General features: G+C 68.1%; 1 protein-coding gene across 1 annotated transcript in view; it reads left to right on the top strand.

The window, feature by feature from the left end:
• The window catches only part of TMEM266 (transmembrane protein 266), a 33,329-nt gene that overhangs the window by 10,229 nt on the left and 2,051 nt on the right, over positions 1–21,049 (top strand). Inside the window, exons 4-8 of the mRNA XM_054713385.1 lie at positions 3,159–3,232; positions 7,873–7,929; positions 8,634–8,772; positions 10,123–10,238; positions 18,246–18,414. Coding sequence (XP_054569360.1) covers positions 3,159–3,232; positions 7,873–7,929; positions 8,634–8,772; positions 10,123–10,238; positions 18,246–18,414 — 555 coding nt within the window. The remainder of the gene's footprint in view (positions 1–3,158; positions 3,233–7,872; positions 7,930–8,633; positions 8,773–10,122; positions 10,239–18,245; positions 18,415–21,049) is intronic.

The raw sequence follows: 21,049 nt of genomic DNA, 5'->3' as shown, positions 1-21,049 counted from the left end.
CGCCTCCAGGCCCTTCCCAGGCCCACCAGCCGCCGACAGGGGGGTCCGTCAGCTCCCTGGGTTCCAGTCAGAGAATCTTCAGGCCCAAGGTGGCCTGCACGTGTGCACGCGGCCCGCCTGCAGTTAACCACGTGGGGGCTCTCCTTCCCGCGCCCGCCCGTCTGTTTTACGAGGTCTGCCCCCGCCCCCGCCCCCAGCGAGCCTCTCCCTGGGGTGGGCTGCCAGGCACCGGGGAGGCTGGGGCCTGGCCGACGCTGGAATGGGGCTTAGAATGGAATCTCCGGGAGAGGGACCGGGGGGAGGTCCAGAGCAGCTCACAAAGGCATCTCCCTTCCATAAAACACACCAGAGGCCTCCCGCTCTTAACGCAGCCGCGGCCGTGAAAAGGCCCGGATTCCCCGGAGAAGCGACGGGGGTTTATGTCTCCGGAGTCACCGGAGCCTCAGAGCCCCCCCCCCTGCTGCTCACGGCGCCTCCTGGCTCGTTTTTAAGGGTCATGTGGGCCCAACGCCAAGGGACCCCGAGTCCCCCACCTGGAGCCTAGGATCGCAGCCCTCCCCGCTCCAGGCCTGTGTCTGCCACCCCCGGGGCCCCCCAACCTCAGAGCTCTGGTGTCTGCCACCCCCGGGTCCCCCAGCCCCAGAGCTCGGGTGTCTGCCACCCCCGGGGCCCCCAACCTCAGAGCTCTGGTGTCTGCCACCCCCGGGGCCCCCAGCCCCAGAGCTCTGGTGTCTGCCACCCCCGGGGTCCCCCATTCTCAGAGCTCTGGTGTCTGCCACCCCCGGGGCCCCCCAACCTCAGAGCTCTGGTGTCTGCCACCCCCGGGTCCCCCAGCCCCAGAGCTCGGGGGCGGCTGTGGGTCCACCTGCCCCTGCGGTGACCCTGGCTTCGTCCTGCAGCCCAGGCCGCTCTGAGCTGGGTGCCGGCCCCGCTTGGCCAGAGGGGGAGCAGCTCGTGTTCCCAGCACATTAGGCCCCTGCCCAGGACGTGCTGCCAGCATCTCTCCTGGCCCTGTCCCCCGGGGAGCACCTGCACCCCCAGTCTCCGTCAGAGCCCCCTGGCCCTGTCCCCCGGGGAGCACCTGCACCCCCAGTCTCCGTCAGAGCCCCCTGGCCCTGTCCGCCGGGGAGCACCTGCACCCCCAGTCTCCGTCAGAGCCCCCTGGCTATGTCCTCCGGGGAGCACCTGCACCCCCAGTCTCCGTCAGAGCCCCCTGGCTATGTCCCCTGGGGAGCACCTGCACCCCCAGTCTCCGTCAGAGCCCCCTGGCTATGTCCTCCGGGGAGCACCTGCACCCCCAGTCTCCGTCAGAGCCCCCTGGCTATGTCCTCCGGGGAGCACCTGCACCCCCAGTCTCCGTCAGAGCCCCCTGGCTATGTCCTCCGGGGAGCACCTGCACCCCCAGTCTCCGTCAGAGCCCCCTGGCTATGTCCTCCGGGGAGCACCTGCACCCCCAGTCTCTGTCAGAGCCCCCTGGCTATGTCCCCCGGGGAGCACCCTGCACCCCCAGTCTCCGTCAGAGCCCCCTGGCCCTGTCCTCCGGGGAGCACCTGCACCCCCAGTCTCCGTCAGAGCCCCCTGGCCCTGTCCTCCGGGGAGCACCTGCACCCCCAGTCTCCGTCAGAGCCCCATGGCCCTGTCCTCCGGGGAGCACCTGCACCCCCAGTCTCCGTCAGAGCCCCCTGGCCCTGTCCTCTGGGGAGCACCTGCACCCCCAGTCTCCGTCAGAGCCCCCTGGCTATGTCCTCCGGGGAGCACCTGCACCCCCAGTCTCCGTCAGAGCCCCCTGGCCCTGTCCTCCGGGGAGCACCTGCACCCCCAGTCTCCGTCAGAGCCCCCTGGCTATGTCCTCTGGGGAGCACCTGCACCCCCAGTCTCTGTCAGAGCCCCCTGGCCCTGTCCTCCAGGGAGCACCTGCACCCCCAGTCTCTGTCAGAGCCCCCTGGCTATGTCCCCCGGGGAGCACCCTGCACCCCCAGTCTCCGTCAGAGCCCCCTGGCTATGTCCGCCGGGGAGCACCTGCACCCCCAGTCTCCGTCAGAGCCCCCTGGCTATGTCCGCCGGGGAGCACCTGCACCCCCAGTCTCCGTCAGAGCCCCCCGGCCCTGTCCTCTGGGGAGCACCCTGCACCCCCAGTCTCCGTCAGAGCCCCCTGGCCCTGTCCTCCGGGGAGCACCTGCACCCCCAGTCTCCGTCAGAGCCCCCTGGCCCTGTCCTCCGGGGAGCACCTGCACCCCCAGTCTCTGTCAGAGCCCCCTGGCTATGTCCCCTGGGGAGCACCTGCACCCCCAGTCTCTGTCAGAGCCCCCTGGCCCTGTCCTCCGGGGAGCACCTGCACCCCCAGTCTCTGTCAGAGCCCCCTGGCTATGTCCCCTGGGGAGCACCTGCACCCCCAGTCTCCGTCAGAGCCCCCTGGCCCTGTCCGCTGGGGAGCACCTGCACCCCCAGTCTCCGTCAGAGCCCCCTGGCTATGTCCTCCGGGGAGCACCTGCACCCCCAGTCTCCGTCGGAGCCCCGGTTCTGTCCTGGGCCCTGGCACCTGCTTCGGGTCCGCCCCGGCAGATGTGCCGTGCGGTCGGAGCTGACCTGGCTCCTGTGTGTAAAGGCCTCTGGAGCCGGTGCCGTGGCAGGGGTGGGGCTGGCTGTTCCTCGCTGGCTCGGAGGCTACGGGAAGGAGCCACTGGGCAGCGTGGCAGACCCAGCCGCGTGCTCTGCCACCTTTGGGGGCTGGCCTCCCCGGCCCCCGGCTCCCTCTTCCCGTCCTTCCAGCCTCTTCCCTGAAACAGCCCGGCCGACACCACCACCTCCTCGTCAGAGAGAAATGTCTGAGTGAGCGGCCTCAGGCCCCACTCAGTGTGGCGCTCTGGCTGACGGCGAGGCCTTCCCTCTGTCTCCCTCTGACGAGCCGCCCCGGTCTGGTCCGAAAGCCCGGGTTTCCCTGAGCCCCTCGGGAGACGAGCCCCTTGAGACCGCAGGGCTGGGCTGGAGCCTGGAGGCAGCCTGGGGGGCGGGGGCTGTAGAGGAAAGCATGGCCTGGCGGCCCGCCCCTCCCGCCCCCTCTCTCAGACACCCCTGGCGGCTCAGCCGGGCTCCCTCCAGACCTCCTGCCCGGTGTGCCACGTCCTCGCTCCTGACCTCGGCCCGTCCTTGTGTTGCAGTTCCCAGCGCCTTCCAGTTCGCCGGGGTCATTCACTGGATCAGCCTGCTCATCCTCTCCGCCTTCTTCTCCGAGGTAGGCCCTGGCTCCGCTCCGTCCGGGGGCAGGGCTCCTGGGAGCGGGGAGCCCGGGGCACGGAGGAGTGGGTGCCCGGACCCAGCCCTCCCTCGGCCTGTGCACCCAGCGGGCGAGTGACACTCGGGCAGTTCCCGGCTGTCGCCCTGGCCTGTGTGTCAGGAGGGGCCGCAGGCAGGGCCCCCAGGAGAGCGGGAAGACCGGCCTCCCTGCTGTGGGCGCGGCCGTCTGCAGGCCGGGCGTTCGTTACACCTGGGCCCAGTGCCTGCAAGTCTGCTCACTGTCTCCCCCTGTCTGTCCCTGTCTCCCCCTGTCTCCCTCAGTCTCCCTCTGTCTCCCCCTGTCTCCCTCTGTCTCCCCCTGTCTGTCCCTGTCTGTCCCCGTCTCCCCCTGTCTCCCCCTGTCTGTCCCTGTCTGTCCCCGTCTCCCTTTGTCTCCCTCTGTCTCCCCGTCTCCCCCTGTCTCCCCCTGTCTGTCCCTGTCTGTCCCCGTCTCCCTTTGTCTCCCTCTGTCTCCCCGTCTCCCCCTGTCTCCCCCTGTCTGTCCCTGTCTGTCCCCGTCTCCCTCTGTCTCCCTCTGTCTCCCCGTCTCCCCCTGTCTCCCTCTGTCTCCCCGTCTCCCCCTGTCTCCCCCTGTCTGTCCCTGTCTGTCCCCGTCTCCCTTTGTCTCCCTCTGTCTCCCCGTCTCCCCCTGTCTCCCCATCTCCCCCTGTCTCCCCGTCTCCCCCTGTTTCCCTCTGTCTCCCTCTGTCTCTCCCTGTCTCCCCCTGTCTCCCTCTGTCTCCCCCCCGTCTCCCTCAGTCTCCCCCTGTCTCCCTCTGTCTCCCCCTGTCTCCCTCTGTCTCCCCATGTCTCCCTCTGTCTCCCCTTATCTCCCTCTGTCTCTCCCCGTCTCCCTCTGTCTCCCCCTGTCTCCCCCTGTCTCCCCGTCTCCCCATCTCCCCCTGTCTCCCTCTGTATCCCTCTGTCTCCCCCTGTCTCCCTCTGTCTCCCCATGTCTCCCTCTGTCTCCCCCTATCTCCCTCTGTCTCTCCCCGTCTCCCTCTGTCTCCCCCTGTCTCCCCCTGTCTCCCCCTGTCTCCCTCTGTCTCCCCCTGTCTCCCTCTGTCTCCCCATGTCTCCCTCTGTCTCCCCCTATCTCCCTCTGTCTCTCCCCGTCTCCCCCTGTCTCCCCCCGTCTCCCCCCGTCTCCCCGTCTCCCCCTGTCTCCCTTTGTCTCCCTCTGTCTCCCCGTCTCCCCCTGTCTCCCTCTGTCTCTCCCCGTCTCCCTCTGTCTCCCCCTGTCTCCCCCTGTCTCCCCCTGTCTCCCCCTGTCTCCCTCTGTCTCTCCCCGTCTCCCTCTGTCTCCCTCTGTCTCTCCCCGTCTCCCCCTGTCTCCCCCTGTCTCCCTCTGTCTCCCCCTGTCTCCCCCTGTCTCCCCCTGTCTCCCTCTGTCTCCCCCTGTCTCCCCCTGTCTCCCTCTGTCTCTCCCCGTCTCCCCCTGTCTCCCCCCTGTCTCCCCGTGTCTCCCTCTGTCTCCCCCTGTCTCCCTCTGTCTCTCCCCGTCTCCCCCTGTCTCCCTCTGTCTCCCTCTGTCTCCCCGTCTCCCCCTGTCTCCCTCTGTCTCCCTCTGTCTCTCCCCGTCTCCCCCCCGTCTCCCCCCGTCTCCCCGTCTCCCCCTGTCTCCCTCTGTCTCCCTCTGTCTCCCCCTGTCTCCCCCTGTCTCCCCCTGTCTCCCTCTGTCTCCCTCTGTCTCCCCATGTCTCCCTCTGTCTCCCCCTGTCTCCCTCTGTCTCCCCATGTCTCCCTCTGTCTCTCCCCCTGTCTCCCCCCGTCTCCCTCTGTCTCCCTCTGTCTCCCCATGTCTCCCTCTGTCTACCCCTGTCTCCCCCCGTCTCCCTCTGTCTCCCCCGTCTCCCTCTGTCTCCCTCTGTCTCCCCCCGTCACCCTCTGTCTCCCCCTGTCTCCCTCTGTCTCCCCCTGTCTCCCCCTGTCTCCCTCTGTCTCCCCCTGTCTCCCTCTGTCTCCCCCTGTCTCCCTCTGTCTCCCCATGTCTCCCTCTGTCTCCCCCTGTCTCCCTCTGTCTCTCCCCGTCTCCCTCTGTCTCCCCCTGTCTCCCTCTGTCTCCCCCTGTCTCCCCCCGTCTCCCTCTGTCTCCCCCTGTCTCCCTCTGTCTCCCCCTGTCTCCCTCTGTCTCTCCCCGTCTCCCCCTGTCTCCCTCTGTCTCCCTCTGTCTCCCCCTGTCTCCCCATGTCTCCCTCTGTCTCTCCCCGTCTCCCTCTGTCTCTCCCCGTCTCCCCCTGTCTCCCCCTGTCTCCCTCTGTCTCCCCATGTCTCCCTCTGTCTCCCCCTGTCTCCCTCTGTCTCTCCCCGTCTCCCTCTGTCTCCCCCTGTCTCCCTCTGTCTCCCCATGTCTCCCCATGTCTTCCTCTGTCTCCCCCTGTCTCCCCCCGTCTCCCTCTGTCTCCCTCTGTCTCCCCCTGTCTCCCTCTGTCTCCCCCTGTCTCCCCGTCTCCCTCAGTCTCCCCCTGTCTTCCCCTGTCTCCCTCTGTCTCCCCCCGTCTCCCCCTGTCTCCCTCTGTCTCCCCCCGTCTCCCTCTGTCTCCCCCTGTCTCCCCCTGTCTCCCTCTGTCTCCCCCTGTCTCCCCCTGTCTCCCTCTGTCTCCCCCTGTCTCCCCCTGTCTCCCCCTGTCTCCCCCGGTCTCCCCCTGTCTCCCCCTGTCTCCCCCCGTCTCCCTCTGTCTCCCTCTGTCTCCCCCTGTCTCCCCCTGTCTCCCCCTGTCTCCCCCTGTCTCCCTCTGTCTCCCCATGTCTCCCTCTGTCTCTCCCCGTCTCCCTCTGTCTCCCCCTGTCTCCCTCTGTCTCCCCATGTCTCCCTCTGTCTCCCCCTGTCTCCCCCCGTCTCCCTCTGTCTCCCCCTGTCTCCCCCTGTCTCCCTCTGTCTCCCCGTCTCCCCCTGTCTCCCTCTGTCTCCCCCTGTCTCCCTCTGTCTCTCCCCGTCTCCTTCTGTCTCCCCTGTCTCCCCCTGTCTCCCTCCGTCTGTCTCTGTCTCCCTCTGTCTCTCCCTGTCTCTCCCTCTCTCTGTCTCTTTCTGTCTCTGTCTCTCCCGTCTCTCTCTCCACGTCTCTGTCTCTCCCTGTCTCTCTCTACATGTCTCTCTCTCTCCCTGTCTCTCCCTGTCTCTCCCTGTCTCTCTCCCTGTCTCTCCATGTCTCTCCCTGTCTCTCCCTGTCTCTCCCTGTCTCTCTCTGTCTCTGTCTCACTCTGTCTCTCCCTGTCTCCCCCCGTCTCTCTCTGTCCGTCTCTCTCTCTCTGGCGTGCAGAATCCTGGGTGTGGGTGGGGACATGTGGGCAGCATCAGTGAATCGCAGCTCGCTCTCCTGCAGCCCGGGGAATCGACAGGTGACCCCAGGGCTGAGGGTCAGACTTGGGGGTCAGATCCCCGGGGTCCAGCAGCTCCCAGGTCACTGTCCCGGAGGTGCCTCAGCCGCCAAGGAGTGCGGCTCCCTGCTGCTGCCCCTGAGTGCCCGGGCCCCCCCCCCAGCCCCTTCCCCCTCTGCGAGGAGGAGCCTGGGTCTGTGCTGCCCACAGAAACGCCTCCTCAGTTGCTGAGGCTCCCGCCGGCCCCGCTGCTGTGGTCTCGCTGGCTTTGCGGGGACGTATTGCCCTCCCTCCGCCCTGCCCTGCCTCGGTGGGCCCTGACCCAGACAAGCCCCTCCCACTCCCCATGCCCAGCGGGGCAAGGCCCGGCTTCCAGGGCAGAGGGGGGAGAAGGGGGGGCTGGGAGAAGGGTGGCACCCCTGACCTGGACCTGGTAGAGGACAGGGCGGGGTGCAGCAGTAACGGGGTCACAGGACAACAGAGTAACAGGGAGCCCCACCCCCCTGCACCCTGTCCTGCATGAGCAGAGGGGCTGCTGCGTGGGTCCCACGTGCTCCAGGGTGTGTGTCCTGCTCACAGGCACTGGGCCCTCTGGTGAGAAGGGCCAGGTAGGTGCTGGGGGGGGGGGGGTGATGTTCCCAGGATTCCCAGGGGTGCTGAGGGAGGCACTGAGCCGGGTCTTCACAGGGTGACAGGAGCCGAGGCCAGAGGGACAGAGGCCCTGCCCCGGGCCGTGGCGGGAGCGGAGGCCGAGCTGCTGCCCCAGAAAGCCAACAGCCCAAGCCGGGGCCTCTGGGGGCACGGGCGCGGAGCAGCTGGCACTGGGGGGCCCAGCACACTCCCCGCTGCCCAGCCCCCATGGCAGACGCCCCAGCACCACAGCTGTGCACCCACAGCCTCGTGTTTGGGGGAGGAACGGGAGGACGAGCCGGAGCCCTGAGCCCGGGGGCACAGCCCGGACTTGTGCACAGAACGTGGCCGGTGCCGCTGCTGACGGGAGAGGGCTGGGCACGAAGGGGGGGGGCCGGGGAGGGCGTCACGGGAACGCTGCCCCCCCCCCCCGTCGGGCAGAGGGGGGAGCTTGCACGTCTGTCCCGGTGCAGGTGGCAGGACGGTGCTGGGGCTGCCCCCGGAGAGGAGCTCGTGGGGCCCGGGGCCTGAGGACATGAGCGGGGGGCTGGCACCCTCACGGGCACTGAGGGTGGTGGACCAGGACTCGGGGTCCGGCACCCCCTCTGTGGGGGCAGGGCCGTCCCCCAGCCTCCCGTGTCTCCTCCTCAGACTGTCCTCCGCATCGTGGTGCTTGGGATCTGGGATTACATCGAGAACAAGATCGAGGTGAGACCAGAGTCCCCGCCGCGCCCACCTGGTCCTCCTGGGACGGACGGGACCCGCGAGGTGGGCGGGAGGGAACGTGGGAGAGTTCCCAGGAGAGCAGGCCCCACAAGTCCTCCCGGGTTCCCCAGTCGTTCTGAAATGTGTGTTAAACCCCGGGTGCCCTCTGAGGCCCTGAGGCGGGGAGCTGAGCCGAACGGCTCCCGCCGGACCGCCCCCCCCCCCCCCCCCGCCCCCAGCGGAGACTGGGATGTGCTGGGGCGGGAGGCGGGAGGCCTGGCTGTCTCACGGCGGCCACGGCGGCGGTGTCTGCTGCCCACCCTGCCCTGCCTCCCACCCATGCTTAGCTTCTCTCGCTGAGCAGAGGGGGAGGGAGGGGGCTGGCGTAGAGATCTCACGAGGCTGGAGCTGCAGGGCCGAGTCACAAGCTGGGACCCTCCTGTCCTGGCCCTGCCTCCCCGAACAGCTGCCAGGGTGTGTGTGGGGTGGGGGGTAGGGGCCATGGGCCTGCAGCCTCCAGAAGGGACGGGACGCTGGGGCAGCCCAGCCCTGTGGAAGGAGGACCAGCTGGACAGAGCGGCTCAGGAGCACCTGGGTGGGGAGACTGCCGGGCGGGGCCTTTCGCTGGGGACAGGAGGGGCGGGGCGGGGCGGCCTGGCCTGGCTCGGGGGGTGTGAGGACGCCCAGCACTGGGGTCGCCCCCCCAGGTGTTTGACGGGGCCGTGATCATCCTGTCCTTGGCCCCGATGGTGGCGTCCACTGTGGCCAACGGGCCCCGGAGCCCCTGGGATGCCATCAGCCTCATCATCCTGCTCCGCATCTGGAGGGTGAAGAGGGTCATCGACGGTGAGTGCGGAGGGCTCTGCGGGGGGGGGGGGGGGGGGTGAGGGGGGTCATGGATGGTGAGTGCGGAGGGCTCTGCGGGGGGTGAGGGGGGTCATGGATGGTGAGTGCGGAGGGCTCTGCGGGGGGTGAGGAGGGTCATCGACGACGGTGAGTGCGGAGGGCTCTGCGGGGGGGGGGGGGGGGGTCATCGATGGTGAGTGCGGAGGGCTCTGCGGGGGGGGGGGGGGGGAGGGTCATCGACGACGGTGAGTGCGGAGGGCTCTGCGGGGGGTGAGGAGGGTCATCGATGGTGAGTGCGGAGGGCTCTGCGGGGGGGTGAGGGGGGTGAGGGGGGTCATCGATGGTGAGTGCGGAGGACTCGGCGGGGAGGGGGGGTCGCCCAGCCAGCTCAGGGTGGTGGGTGGGGACTCGCGGGAGAGCCAAGCCTGTCACTGCTCCCTCAGGGTCAGTTCAGGAACCGCTCACATGCTGCGCGGCTATCCCACGCAGACACCTGGGGTCAGAGGTCAGAGGTCTCTGGGCCCCGCTCCCATCCATCGTCTGGGCTGCCCTCGCTCTGAGCACCTCCCCCCGGTGCTGGGTCCTGACCTGGTGGCTCCTGTTTCCAGATGATGGTGACAGAGCAGCGTGTGCCCCCGAGGAGGGGCCTGGGTGGGAGGGCAGGAACCTGGCCCCTGAGCGAGGTGGCTTCCGGGCCGGGCACATGGCACGCACACGGGCTGGGCACATGGCACATATAAGGGCTGGGCACAGGGCACGCACATGGGCTGGGCACAGGGCACGCACACGGTTGGGCACAGGGCACGCACACGGGCTGGGCACAGGGCACGCACACGGGCTGGGCACAGGGCACGCACACGGCCGGGCACACGGCACGCACACGGCTGGGCACACGGCACGCACACGGGCTGGGCACAGGGCACGCACATGGGCTGGGCACAGGGCACGCACACGGTTGGGCACAGGGCACGCACACGGGCTGGGCACACGGCACGCACACGGGCTGGGCACAGGGCACGCACACGGGCTGGGCACAGGGCACGCACACGGGCTGGGCACACGGCACGCACACAGGCTGGGCACAGGGCACGCACACGGGCTGGGCACAGGGCACGCACACAGCCGGCTCACCTCCTGCCCGGAGGGGCAGGCACGGCGGAGGTTGTGGGGCCCTTAGCCCGGGGGGGGGGGGCGTCACTCGGAGGACAGCTCAGCCCCCCAGGCGGCCGCCCTCCCACTCTCTCGGTGGCCGTTGGGCCCTCAGGGAACGCGCCTCGCCCGGCCTGCTGCTGGCGGGACATGGGCCCGTCCCCTCCCGCTCCCAGGTCCTCACGGCCTCTCTGTCCGCAGCGTACGTCCTGCCCGTGAAGGTGGAGCTGGAGCTGGCCATCCAGCAGTACGAGAAGGCCAAGGTCGTGCAGGACGAGCAGCTGGAGAGGCTGACGCAGATCTGCCAGGAGCAGGGGGTAACGGCGCCGGGTTCTGTTCGCTTCTGTCCGGGCTCGGGTGCTGGGTGCCCAGAGCCACCGGGGCTCTGGGATCAGAGGTCGGGGGGGGGCGTCTCTAGGCCCAGCCAGGCTGACTCGGCCCCAACGCCGGCCCAGGTTCTTTCCATTGGCCCACGGCACCCGCTCGGCTCTCCAGCCGCACCGCCGAGCCGCAGCTCAGCCCTGGTCTTCTCGGCACGGCCTCTCGGACGCAGGTTGACGTCCATCTGCCGGGCGGCCGGGCACCCACTCCGGGCCCCAGACACCCCGGAGTGTCAGCGGTGCTTTGCCCTCCGGGGCCGCGGTGAAGGCTCAGGTCCTCCACCCCCAGGACTTCAGCCAGTCGTGCCCCCTTTGCCCTCAGGTCCTCCGTCTGTGGGCTGTGACGGGCAGCTGGCTCCTTCTGTGGGAGTTCAGTGCGGGGATGGCAGAGTCCTGCAGCGGCGGCCGGGGGGGGCGGGGGGGGGGAGCGAGGCTGCATGCTCTGCGGGACCCCTGGTACCGGGTGAGCAGGGGGAGCGCAGAGGGCCGGCCGGCCAGGAGGGGACCCTCGTGTCGGCCTCACCGGGCACTGGGTTCCCGCTCCCGGGCGGCTCTCCCGTGGAGGAGGCGCTGGAGGGAATGTCCCGGGGAGCACACGGTGTCCCTCCCACAGGGCGCCCCTCGGACGTCTGTCCGGGAACCAGGTCTTTTTCTCCGGGACCCCACGCCGTCATGTCAGCACCCAGTGCCTGCGGGTGACGAGAGGGGAGGTGATGAGAGGGGTGGTGACCAGAGGCGTCGGGCGCAGCCTGGGGAGATCCTTGTGTGGGGCCTGTGCGGGGCCTGTGCGGGGCCTGGGCTGGGGAGACAGCGTTCCGGCCCCAGCGGGAGGCCCGCTCCATTCTCACCCGCTCTGGGCTCAGCACCTGCTGGGCACCGGGACTCCATCCTGGGAGGATTCGGCTCCTGTTCTCACAAGGCTCTGGGGGTAGCAGGTCCCCATTAGATGCGGGGTCCCCAGCAGGGACGTGCAGGGTCTGTGTGCTGGCAGTGGACGGTCCAGAGGAGCTGGCGCTGAGGGGCCACCTGAGGAGAGAGGCTGTAGCAAGCACAGCGGCGGGGGGGGGAGGGGGCTGGGTTTGGGGCCCAGGGACGAGAGCGGAGGGGGCCTGGGTGTTACGCAGGGCCTGGCTGGCGCTCAGTCGGGCAGCCGTCCGTCTAACAGGAAAACAGAGGCTGTCCTCACTGCAGTGGCCTTGTCAGAGACCCCAACCCCGTGGCCACCCACCCCCTTAATTCACAGCCTCCGGCCCCGCCGAGCACCTTCCCTCCCCGCCCCCGTTCACACACGTCACAGCACCTGGCACCTGGCTGAGCGCAGACCCTGCCGACCACCTCCCCGGTCTCCTCCGTGCCCATCGAGCTCCAGGGGACCGGCTCTGCAGTCAGAGCAGTGAATACGAGGCTCCCTCTGGGTGACGCCTGGAAGAGGGACAGACCCACCACGTCATTCAGCAGCGCCGAGCCTGCCCCCCGAGTCAGGACAGAGAAAAGGAGCAGGTGTCCTGGGGCGGGGAGGGGCGCTGGAGGCCGGAGGGGTGGTCTGCAGCCAGGACGCTGCCCTCCCCAGCTCGGGGCGCCCCACAGGCCAGGCGAACAGACGCCTCATGTTCAGAACGACCTGTGACAGCTTTGAGATTTGATGGGCAACAAACTCCCCTAAGGCAGTGAGATGGGGCTGGGGTCAGGGTGGCCTGACCCCTGGGGAGCACAGCGCCGGGTTGGGTGAGAACAGGCTTTGGGGACACACGGTGCACAGCCAGCTCAGACGCTGCCCCTGGAGCTCGAGCTTAGACGGCCCGGGGTTCTCTGTGGCCTTGGTTTTCCTGATCTGAAAACGGGGTGGGAATGACATCCTCGAAGGACGGCCGTGAGTGCTCAGCTGAGCCTGGCTCAGGACCCGTGGTGACCCCCCCCCCCCCCATGTTACAGGTAAGAAAACTGAGGACGGACTCGCCCAAGAGCACGGCTAATCGAGGGCATCGAGTCGGGTGTCCTACGTGAACACGGCCTTCCAGTCCCACGCCCCTCCCCCATCACTTCTCAGCGCCTAGTGAGAACGGGGGGGGGGGGCAAAGGGGGGCACGGCTCCCTCGCAGCCACACCGCACCCCAGCCCCACGGCCAGGCCTCCCCGTCAGCTTCGTCACATGCGTGCTCGCTCCCTCGCATTCTCACAGCGGAGAGACGCAGTTCCCAAACGGAGTTCACGTTCGCTGCCTAAGAACTGGGAACTCACCTGCGTCGTGAGGAAACGCGTAGTCTCGGTGTACGTGAAGGTCCGCCCGCGCTCTGGGTGTGTGTGCGTGGATATTTGCCAAAACTTCACCCTTCGTGGCTTTTTAACGCAAGCGTTATTTCTCAGAGCAGCCGTAGACTCAGGACACCGGTGAGGTAGTTCAGGCCCCGGCTCCCACCGGGTGTCCTCTCAGTCCGTGTGGCACGTGTCCCATGGAGGAGCCAGGAGTGAGACGGCCCCGGATGTCCAGTGTCCTCTGTCCTGTCTCGGTCCGCCCAGGGTCGCGTCCAGGAGCCACCGCGTCTGCCTCCGGCTCCTCTCCTCCGAAGCCCCTCGGCTGCCTGGTCTCAGGGCCGGGCCGGGGCGGGAGAGGCCGGTGTTTGCCGCTGTCCGGCTGTTGGGACTGTCCGGTGGTGTCTGCCGGCTGTTGGGGCTGTCCGGTGGTGTCTGCCGGCTGTTGGGACTGTCCGGTGGTGTCTGCCGGCTGTTGGGGCTGTCCGGTGGTGTCTGCCGGCTGTTGGGACTGTCCGGTGGTGTCTGCCGGCTGTTGGGGCTGTCCGGTGGTGTCTGCCGGCTGTTGGGACTGTCCGGTGGTGTCTGCCGGCTGTTGGGGCTGTCCGGTGGTGTCTGCCGGCTGTTGGGACTGTCTGGTGGTGTCTGAGGGCTGTTGGGACTGTCCGGTGGTGTCTGCCGGCTGTTGGGACTGTCCGGTGGTGTCTGCCGGCTGTTGGGGCTGTCTGGTGGTGTCTGCCGGCTGTTGGGACTGTCCGGTGGTGTCTGCCGGCTGTTGGGACTGTCTGGTGGTGTCTGCCCGGCTGTTGGGGCTGTCATGGTGTCTGACACTGCCCGGCTGTTGGGGCTGTCTGGTGGCGTCTGCCGGCTGTTGGGGCTGTCTGGTGGTGTCTGCCGGCTGTTGGGACTGTCTGGTGGTGTCTGCCCGGCTGTTGGGACTGTCTGGTGGTGTCTGCCGGCTGTTGGGACTGTCTGGTGGTGTCTGCCGGCTGTTGGGACTGTCTGGTGGTATCTGCCGGCTGTTGGGACTGTCTGATGTTTCTCAGGACGAGGTGCAGTCCTGGGTTTGGGGAACCAGAGGTGAGCGCAGGTGCACGCTGTCGCCGTGACATCACTGTGGGTCCCGGCCGTGGCCGCCTGCTCAGGCGTGTTTGTCGGGTCTGTTCGTCGTAGTTTCTTCAGGAAGCCGTGGCCCTGGACACTCGCGTGACGTGGTTTGCTGTGTCTTGCATAAACGTCGTGTGCACTTTATCTTCACGTCTTACCACGGGCCGTGCCCCGGGTGCCCAGAACCACCTGTGACAGCCCGGGACTGGGCTGCGGGGGAATCTGAGGCCGAGAAGGGCGAGGCGTGCCCCTCCCCGTCCCTCCCGCGGGGAGCCCTGAGTTTGCTCTCGTCTGGATCTGGCGGAATCTCGGAGCTCACCTCCCGGGTGTGCAGACGGCTCCAGAGGCGGCCGTTGCTGCCCCCCGGGCGGTGGTGGGCGGCCCCTGCTCTGGCCGCTGCAGAGAGCAGGGCCGCGTGGGCCGCGCCCGTCAGTGCGATGGCGCGTCCTGCCCGCTCGGCCCGTGAAGCGCTCCTAGGCCTGCGCGTCCTCCCGCTCTGAGGAACGTTCCGAAGCCCCGTCTGCTCTCCGCCCGGGAACCTCGCCACGGCCTCGGCCAGAACAGGCCTGGGCCCTCCCTGCGCGTCCTGTGGGGAGGACAGAAGGACGTTTCCGTCCTCAGCGCCTTCCCCCCCGAGACCACTGGGACGTGGGGCTCCATCCTGGGACTCGAGGCCAGTCTGCAGGGAGGCCCGGGCACCCCCGAGGGCGACTGTGGGCCCTGGGCAAGGTCAGTCCCTGAAAGGCAGTCCTGGGGGCAGCGGGACGGTGACTTCAGCTCCACCAACGGCTACTTGTCTCCCCGAGTCCGGCTCAGATTGCTAATTGGAGACACGGATGCTGTGAAGATAGATTAAATCTAGTGATCTATATCTATATATTGATATCTAATCTGTATCTATATCTATACAGTCTGGCTCATTGGAGCCCTCAGAAGATGAAAACCAAGAGAGAGAGAGAGAAAGAGAGAGATGGGTGGGAGGGGGAAGGGGGAGGGAGGGGGGAGGGGCTAAGTCACTGCTAACCACGGAGGAATGCACGTCCAGGACTGTTGCTCGTGGAGCCGGATGGTCAGAGCTGTAGCTCCGTGGTATGGAGTCCACGCCTCGCGTCTGTGGGGGAAGGGGTGGAGCTCAGGGCTGTGGGCCGCTTCCTCCTGCAGGAATGGCCGCCTGGACGAGGCAGGCTGCGGGGCCTGGGGGGAAGGGGCCTTGTTTCCCTCCCTGCCTGCCTCCAGGCGCCTCCCAGGTGGTGGCTTCTCCCAGTTCCAGGTCCTTGGCGGTTAGGGCTCCCCTAGCCCAGGGCACAGAGGGGAGGGGGTTTACTGGCTGGGCCTGACCTTGTGGGTGGCGCTCAGGTGCAGCCACACCTAAGGCAGTGGCCTGGAGCGAGGCAGCGGGCACCTGCAGTGACTGACCATTAAAGGGGGGCCGCCCCTCGTGACAGGCCCCTCTCCCTTCCCAGGAGGAAGGGCGGCATCTGCTCAGCGATCCTCCTGCGTAAGGCCCGCCCCCTTCTCCTGAAGAAGCTGGGGTCACCTGACCCCACGCTGCAGGCACCTCTGGGGGGGGGGGCGCACCCATCAGGCCAAGGCCCGTCAGCGGCCCTGCTCCTCCCTCCACCCACGCTGCCCCTCACGGGCAGGGTCGTGCCCACCTGCCAGGGGCCTGGGCCGCCCGCTCCCTCCTGGCGCCCAGACAGGGCCGGTGGCCAATCGCTCGCCTCCCAGGCGGGGCCCCGGCCCTGAGGCCGCAGTGCCTTCGGGGGGCGGGGAGGTCAGAATCAGCAGGAAAGGGGCGCTGCCTGGCCTCGGGGTGACGCCTGGTGCTGGCTCGGTCCAGAGAGCCCCTCTTCCTCCAGAGGCGGCACCCCCCCACTCAGCGAGGCCTTCGTCCCCGGGATTACTCAGGGTCTCCCTCCGCTGCGGGGTCACGTGTGTTTTAAAACCCGGGCAGTGATGTGTAAAACAGCGAGAGCTTCAATGACAAACCATTTAGCTGATAAAATCGGCCCTCAGAGGGGTAACTTACGTTATCCTTTCGCCGTAATTTAAGTTTACGGCCGACTGCCCGTCCCCTCACCCCCGCCCCCCACCCCCCACCCCCGCCCCTAAATCACAAGTTTGCAGCTGTCTCCTGATCTTTATTGCTCCCAACCATGGCCGACCCGATGGAGTCAACATTGGCTGCGTCCCAGAGCCGCTAACGGGATGGGAGGAGTGATGCTGCTGCGTTAGATGCTCTGGCCGGAGCGCGTCCATCGGCCAGGGCGTGTCGCTGCCCTGCCCAGCCCAGCCCGCCCCGCAGGCATTAAAGCCCAGCCCTGCGGGCCGCTCCCTCCGTAATGCGTGTGGATCCCCTGGGCCTGGCCGCCCTGCGGGGTCTGTGATTAGCGATGCTCAGCTGATGGCTGCGTTAGGAGGGTGGTGACGGCACCTCCTCCCCCGTCACAGGACAGGCTGTCCCCACGGGAAACTCCTCCACGTTGTCTCCACGGAAGGCACCGTCCCGCCCAGAGGCCCCGCCCGGGGGTGGTTCCCACGCCCACCTCCCCACCTCCCGGCCCCTCCCGGCCCCTCCCGCCCCTCCCGGCCCCTCCCGGCCAGCCCTGCCACCCGCACCACAGAGGCCACATGCTCCGGGTGCTCCCGGCACTGCCACGGGCCCAGGACTCCCTTCCAGACGGGCAGCGGTTTCCCTCCAGAACGTGTCACGGACTTGACACAGCTCTCCCCAGGCTTCCCGGGATCTTCGAGAGGGAGGGAGGGGGGAGGGAGGGAGGGGGAGGGAGGGGAGAGGGGGTGAGTGGAGAAGCACCGCACACGCGTGCACATCTCTAGCCTAGAACTTCCGTGTCCGTGCCGTGTCACCACGTGGCCTCTGGCTGTCTGGCCTGAATTCCAGGGGGACACTCACGGGCAGCTCGTTATCGATTACAGGTTGTCAATAATGCATCTGCTCCGAGCGCCCGGAGCCATTAGCTGGGCCTGGCGCCCGATGAGCAGCCTTGGAGGGAGGGCTGGGTGTGCCCCGGGAAGGTCCCAGCGGGCGGGCAGGAGGCTCCCCCCAGCGGTCAGGGGGCGCCTCGTGGGCCTCTGTGACCTCGGAGTCTGCCAGGGCGGGAGGGGCCGCCCAGGCCACCGATTACACATCAGCCGATTTCTCACCCTTGGAGGCCAACGGGTGCTGGGCTGTTGAGGTCCAGAGTCTAAGCCTCATCTGAGACCAGGGTCGGGGCGCAGCGTGTGAGCGGGGTGGGGGCGCAGCGTGTGAGCGGGGTCGGAGCTCACCTGTGAGCGGGGTGGGGTGCAGCCTGTGAGCGGGGTCGGGGCTCACCTGTGAGCGGGGTCGGGGCTCACCTGTGAGCGGGTGGGGGCTCACCTGTGAGCGGGTGGGGGCTCACCTGTGAGCGGGGTGGGGGCGCAGCGTGTGAGCGGGGTCGGGGCTCACCTGTGAGCGGGAGGGGGCTCACCTGTGAGCGGGGTCGGAGCTCACCTGTGAGCGGGTGGGGGCTCACCTGTGAGCGGGGTTGGGGTGCAGCGTGTGAGCAGGGTCGGGGCTCACCTGTGAGCGGGGTGGGGCTCACCTGTGAGCGGGGTGGGGCTCACCTGTGAGCGGGTGGGGGCTCACCTGTGAGCGGGTGGGGGCTCACCTGTGAGCGGGTGGGGGCTCACCTGTGAGCGGGTGGGGCTCACCTGTGAGCGGGGTGGGGGCTCACCTGTGAGCGGGGTTGGGCCACAGCGTGTGAGCAGGGTCGGGGCTCACCTGTGAGCGGGGTGGGGCTCACCTGTGAGCGGGGTGGGGCTCACCTGTGAGCGGGGTCGGAGCTCACCTGTGAGCGGGGTTGGGGCGCAGCGTGTGAGCGGGGTCGGGGCTCACCTGTGAGCGGGTGGGGCTCACCTGTGAGCGGGGTTGGGGCGCAGCGTGTGAGCAGGGTCGGGGCTCACCTGTGAGCGGGGTTGGGGCGCAGCGTGTGAGCAGGGTCGGGGCTCACCTGTGAGCGGGGTGGGGTGCAGCCTGTGAGCGGGGTCGGGGCTCACCTGTGAGCGGGGTGGGGTGCAGCGTGTGAGCAGGGTCGGGGCTCACCTGTGAGCGGGTGGGGTGCAGCGTGTGAGCGGGGTCGGGGCTCACCTGTGAGCGGGGTCGGGGCTCACCTGTGAGCGGGGTCGGGGCTCACCTGTGAGCGGGTGGGGCTCACCTGTGAGCGGGGTCGGGGCTCACCTGTGAGCGGGGTCGGGGCTCACCTGTGAGCGGGGTGGGGTGCAGCGCTGGGGGAGGACACCAGCTAGTAGAGCCCTGGGTGGCCCCGCTGCAGATCGTCAGCACAGACACTGACGCGGCCTCAAACCCAGGCCCCCGAGGCCTCCGGGGGCTTCCCACAGCACAGCTCTTTCCGTCCCCCGCAGCGGGGCCCAGGTGAGGGGACCCCCTAGGACCCGGAGGAGACTCCGGTGCAGTCCAGCCTTTGGGTGCTCAGAACCCCGTGAGCAGTGCCCAGACCGCTGGTCTGTACCGCCTGCCTCTCCACAAACCCCTCCTTCCCCCCAGGCCCTCGGGGTGGCCCCCGCCCACAACCCTCTCCTCCGCAGTTTGAGATCCGGCAGCTGCGGGCGCACCTGGCCCAGCAGGACCTGGACCTGGCCGCCGAGCGGGAGGAGGCGCTGAGGGCGCCGCAGGTGCTGCGGCCACGCAGCCGCTACCACGTGGTGGAGGCCACGGCCACGGAGGGCGTCGTGGAGCAGCTGCAGCCCTCGCCAGGTAGGCGGCCCGGGGGAGCCCCTCCCCTCCGCCACCCCGGCCTGGCGTTCCTTCCTCTCCGCACTGTGGCTGCGTCGGGGAGCTGCCGGGGCTCCCGGGCTCCGGGGCACGGTCACGTGGCCTCAGGTCGTAGGTGCCCTAAGGGGCAGCCTCCCTGGCACCTGAGCGGGCACTTGGGGTTCCCTGTGTGGGTGTGTGCCCTCCCGGTCCCTGTGTGTGTGTGTGTGTGTGCCCTCCCGGGTCCCTGTGTGTGTGTGTGTGCCCTCCCGGGTCCCTGTGTGTGTGTGTGCCCTCCCGGGTCCCTGTGTGTGTGTGTGCCCTCCCGGTCCCTGTGTGTGTGTGTGCCCTCCCGGGTCCCCGTGTGGGTGCGTGCCCTCCTGTTGCTTTGGCTCGTCCATGGGAGGGTGACCCTCAGGTGACTGGCGGGGAGGTGGAGGAGCTGTTGTCCGGTGCAGGATGGCTGAGAGGCCCTGGGCCTGGCGAGTCGGTCCTGTGAGTGTTTGTGGAGGGGGCTGGGTTGTGCTCTGGGCTGACGCTGGCCACCAGGTGTTGGTTCTGAGGTCTCTTGGGAGGTAGAGGCCAAGGTCAGCTGCTGCCTGAGCCCTGCCCGGGCCAGGGGTGTGAGCTACAGAGGGATCTGCGGACGCCGCTCCTCGTGCTGGGCTTGGAGGGGCCGGGAGCCTGAGCTGCAAACGGAGGCTGCGGCACTGCCGCTGAGCGCGGGGCTGTGGGGCAAGACGGTGGGACACGCTGAGGCCAGATGCCGAGTGGGGTTGAGAGGCTTCAGGGAAGTCTGCAGCAGGAGCCAGGACAGGCCGTTTGCATGGAAAAGCCATGAAGCTGTGGGCGGGACGGGGGCTCAGGAATCACCCGGGCGGGGTGAGCGTTAGCCACGTTGATGGGGACTCACCGTGGGGTCCACTGCACCTGCGAGGGGAGGGCTCAGCACAGCCGCCGTGGCTTCTGCCGGCACCTTCGCCTGGGAGGAGGCCGCCGGAGCCCTCGTCCTGGAGCCAGACCGTCCCTGACGCCTTTTAAAGTGATATACTTATTTATTTATTTTAAAATTGATTTTAGGAAGAAAGGGAGAGGGAGAGAATCATGGGCCGGCTGCCTCCTGCACGCCCCTCACTGGGAATGGAGCCCACAACCCGGGCCTGTGCCCTGACCGGGAGGGAATGGAACCCTGACCTCCTGGTTCCTACGTGGACGCTCCACCACGGAGCCGGGCAGCGCTGGGGCTCGGCGCGAAGCCCCCGGGAGTAGCCGTGTGGGTTTTAAGGTGATGCTGGGGCTCCAGCAGCCCGCCCTCCGCTCAGCCACTCTCACCACTGGTTTTTGAAGCCACAAGTTGTGGTGACTTCTCTTCCGGGCGCTGGAACCCAAGGCTGGGGAGCCCCTGTGGGGCTGACTCCCTGGTCCTCGGCGGGGGGGGGGGGGGGGGCTCTGCAGCGGAGACATCCCTGCTGATGTTTCACCGCCACACGTGGGCGTGGGCCCCGTCTGTCCGTGTCTCCGCCCCTCCTCCTCGTCTCTGCGCGGCTGCTTCTTGTCCTCAGTGATCCGAGTCCCGCTCAGCTGGTCTTCAGCCGGGTCTCTTTTCCAATAGCTTCATTTTCCTTTTCAGAAAGACTGCTTTTATTTTATTTTTCACTTCTTGTTGTTGGTAATCCTCCCCACTGGTTTATAGAAACTGGAAGGAACTGGGAGAGAAGTGAGAGACATCCATCGGTTGCCTCCCACACGCACCTGGACCTTCGTTGCAGGTACGTGCCCTTGACAGGAATCGAACCCGGGACTGTTCAGTCTGCGATGCCCTATGCACGGAGCCAGACTGGCTGGGGCTCAGGACGGTCGTTCTGTAGTTGGTCGTCTTGACGTGGCGGTGGCCGGAGGCCGCGGGTGCTGGAGCGGCGATGGCGGGTGAGCCACGGCCTTGACCTGCTCGACCACCTTGACGGGAAGCCCACGTGCCCACGTTAGTCACCGGGACTCAGGGGGCATTCCTGGCTCTGGGCACGCTCCGTCCCCCGGACCGGAGCTCTGGGGTAACAGCGTGGCCATTACTGTCCCTCAGCCAGGCACCTCTAGACCTTGACCCCCGATGCCACGATGGGCCGGGGAGTCAAGGTCTGGGTTGGAGAGAAACGAAGGCTTTAAAATAACCCTACGCGCCAGGAGCGCTGGGACGCTGTGCGTCCTGCCGGCCGTCTCGCCGTCTGTCCTCTGCAGTCCCCGTGGTGGGAGCGTCCAGGACAAGGACGGAGGCGGAATGAGAAGGGACAGAGCTGGGTCAGACCGTGTCACCAGCGGGGGTGATGGGTCTGTGCTGCTGCCCTGGAGACGAGCGGGTGTCTGAACAGGCTTGGGGCTCCCACAGATACGCCCAATGTGCACCCCGGAAGCAGCAGGAAATGCCCCTCCGGCCAGCCCGGAGCCCCACCCCTGCTTCCTTAACCGCTGACACCCTTCCTGGAGCTCCCGAGGGGCACCTGCCCCGTGTCCGTGTCCGTGTCCGAAGCCCCGGGCGCAGCGGCCTCTGAGCCACAGGCAGGAGCGAGGAGGGCTGCACGTGACGCAGGGGTCCCGTCCCCGCGGGAGAAGGGGTGCCCCAGCTGGTCTCTGCCCAGGAGCT

Source organism: Eptesicus fuscus, chromosome 25 (assembly GCF_027574615.1).
Source record: "Eptesicus fuscus isolate TK198812 chromosome 25, DD_ASM_mEF_20220401, whole genome shotgun sequence".
NCBI classification, from domain to species: Eukaryota; Metazoa; Chordata; class Mammalia; order Chiroptera; family Vespertilionidae; genus Eptesicus; species Eptesicus fuscus.
The sequence above is the reverse complement of the archived record's forward strand: the minus strand, read 5'-3'. Positions and strand labels throughout refer to the sequence as shown.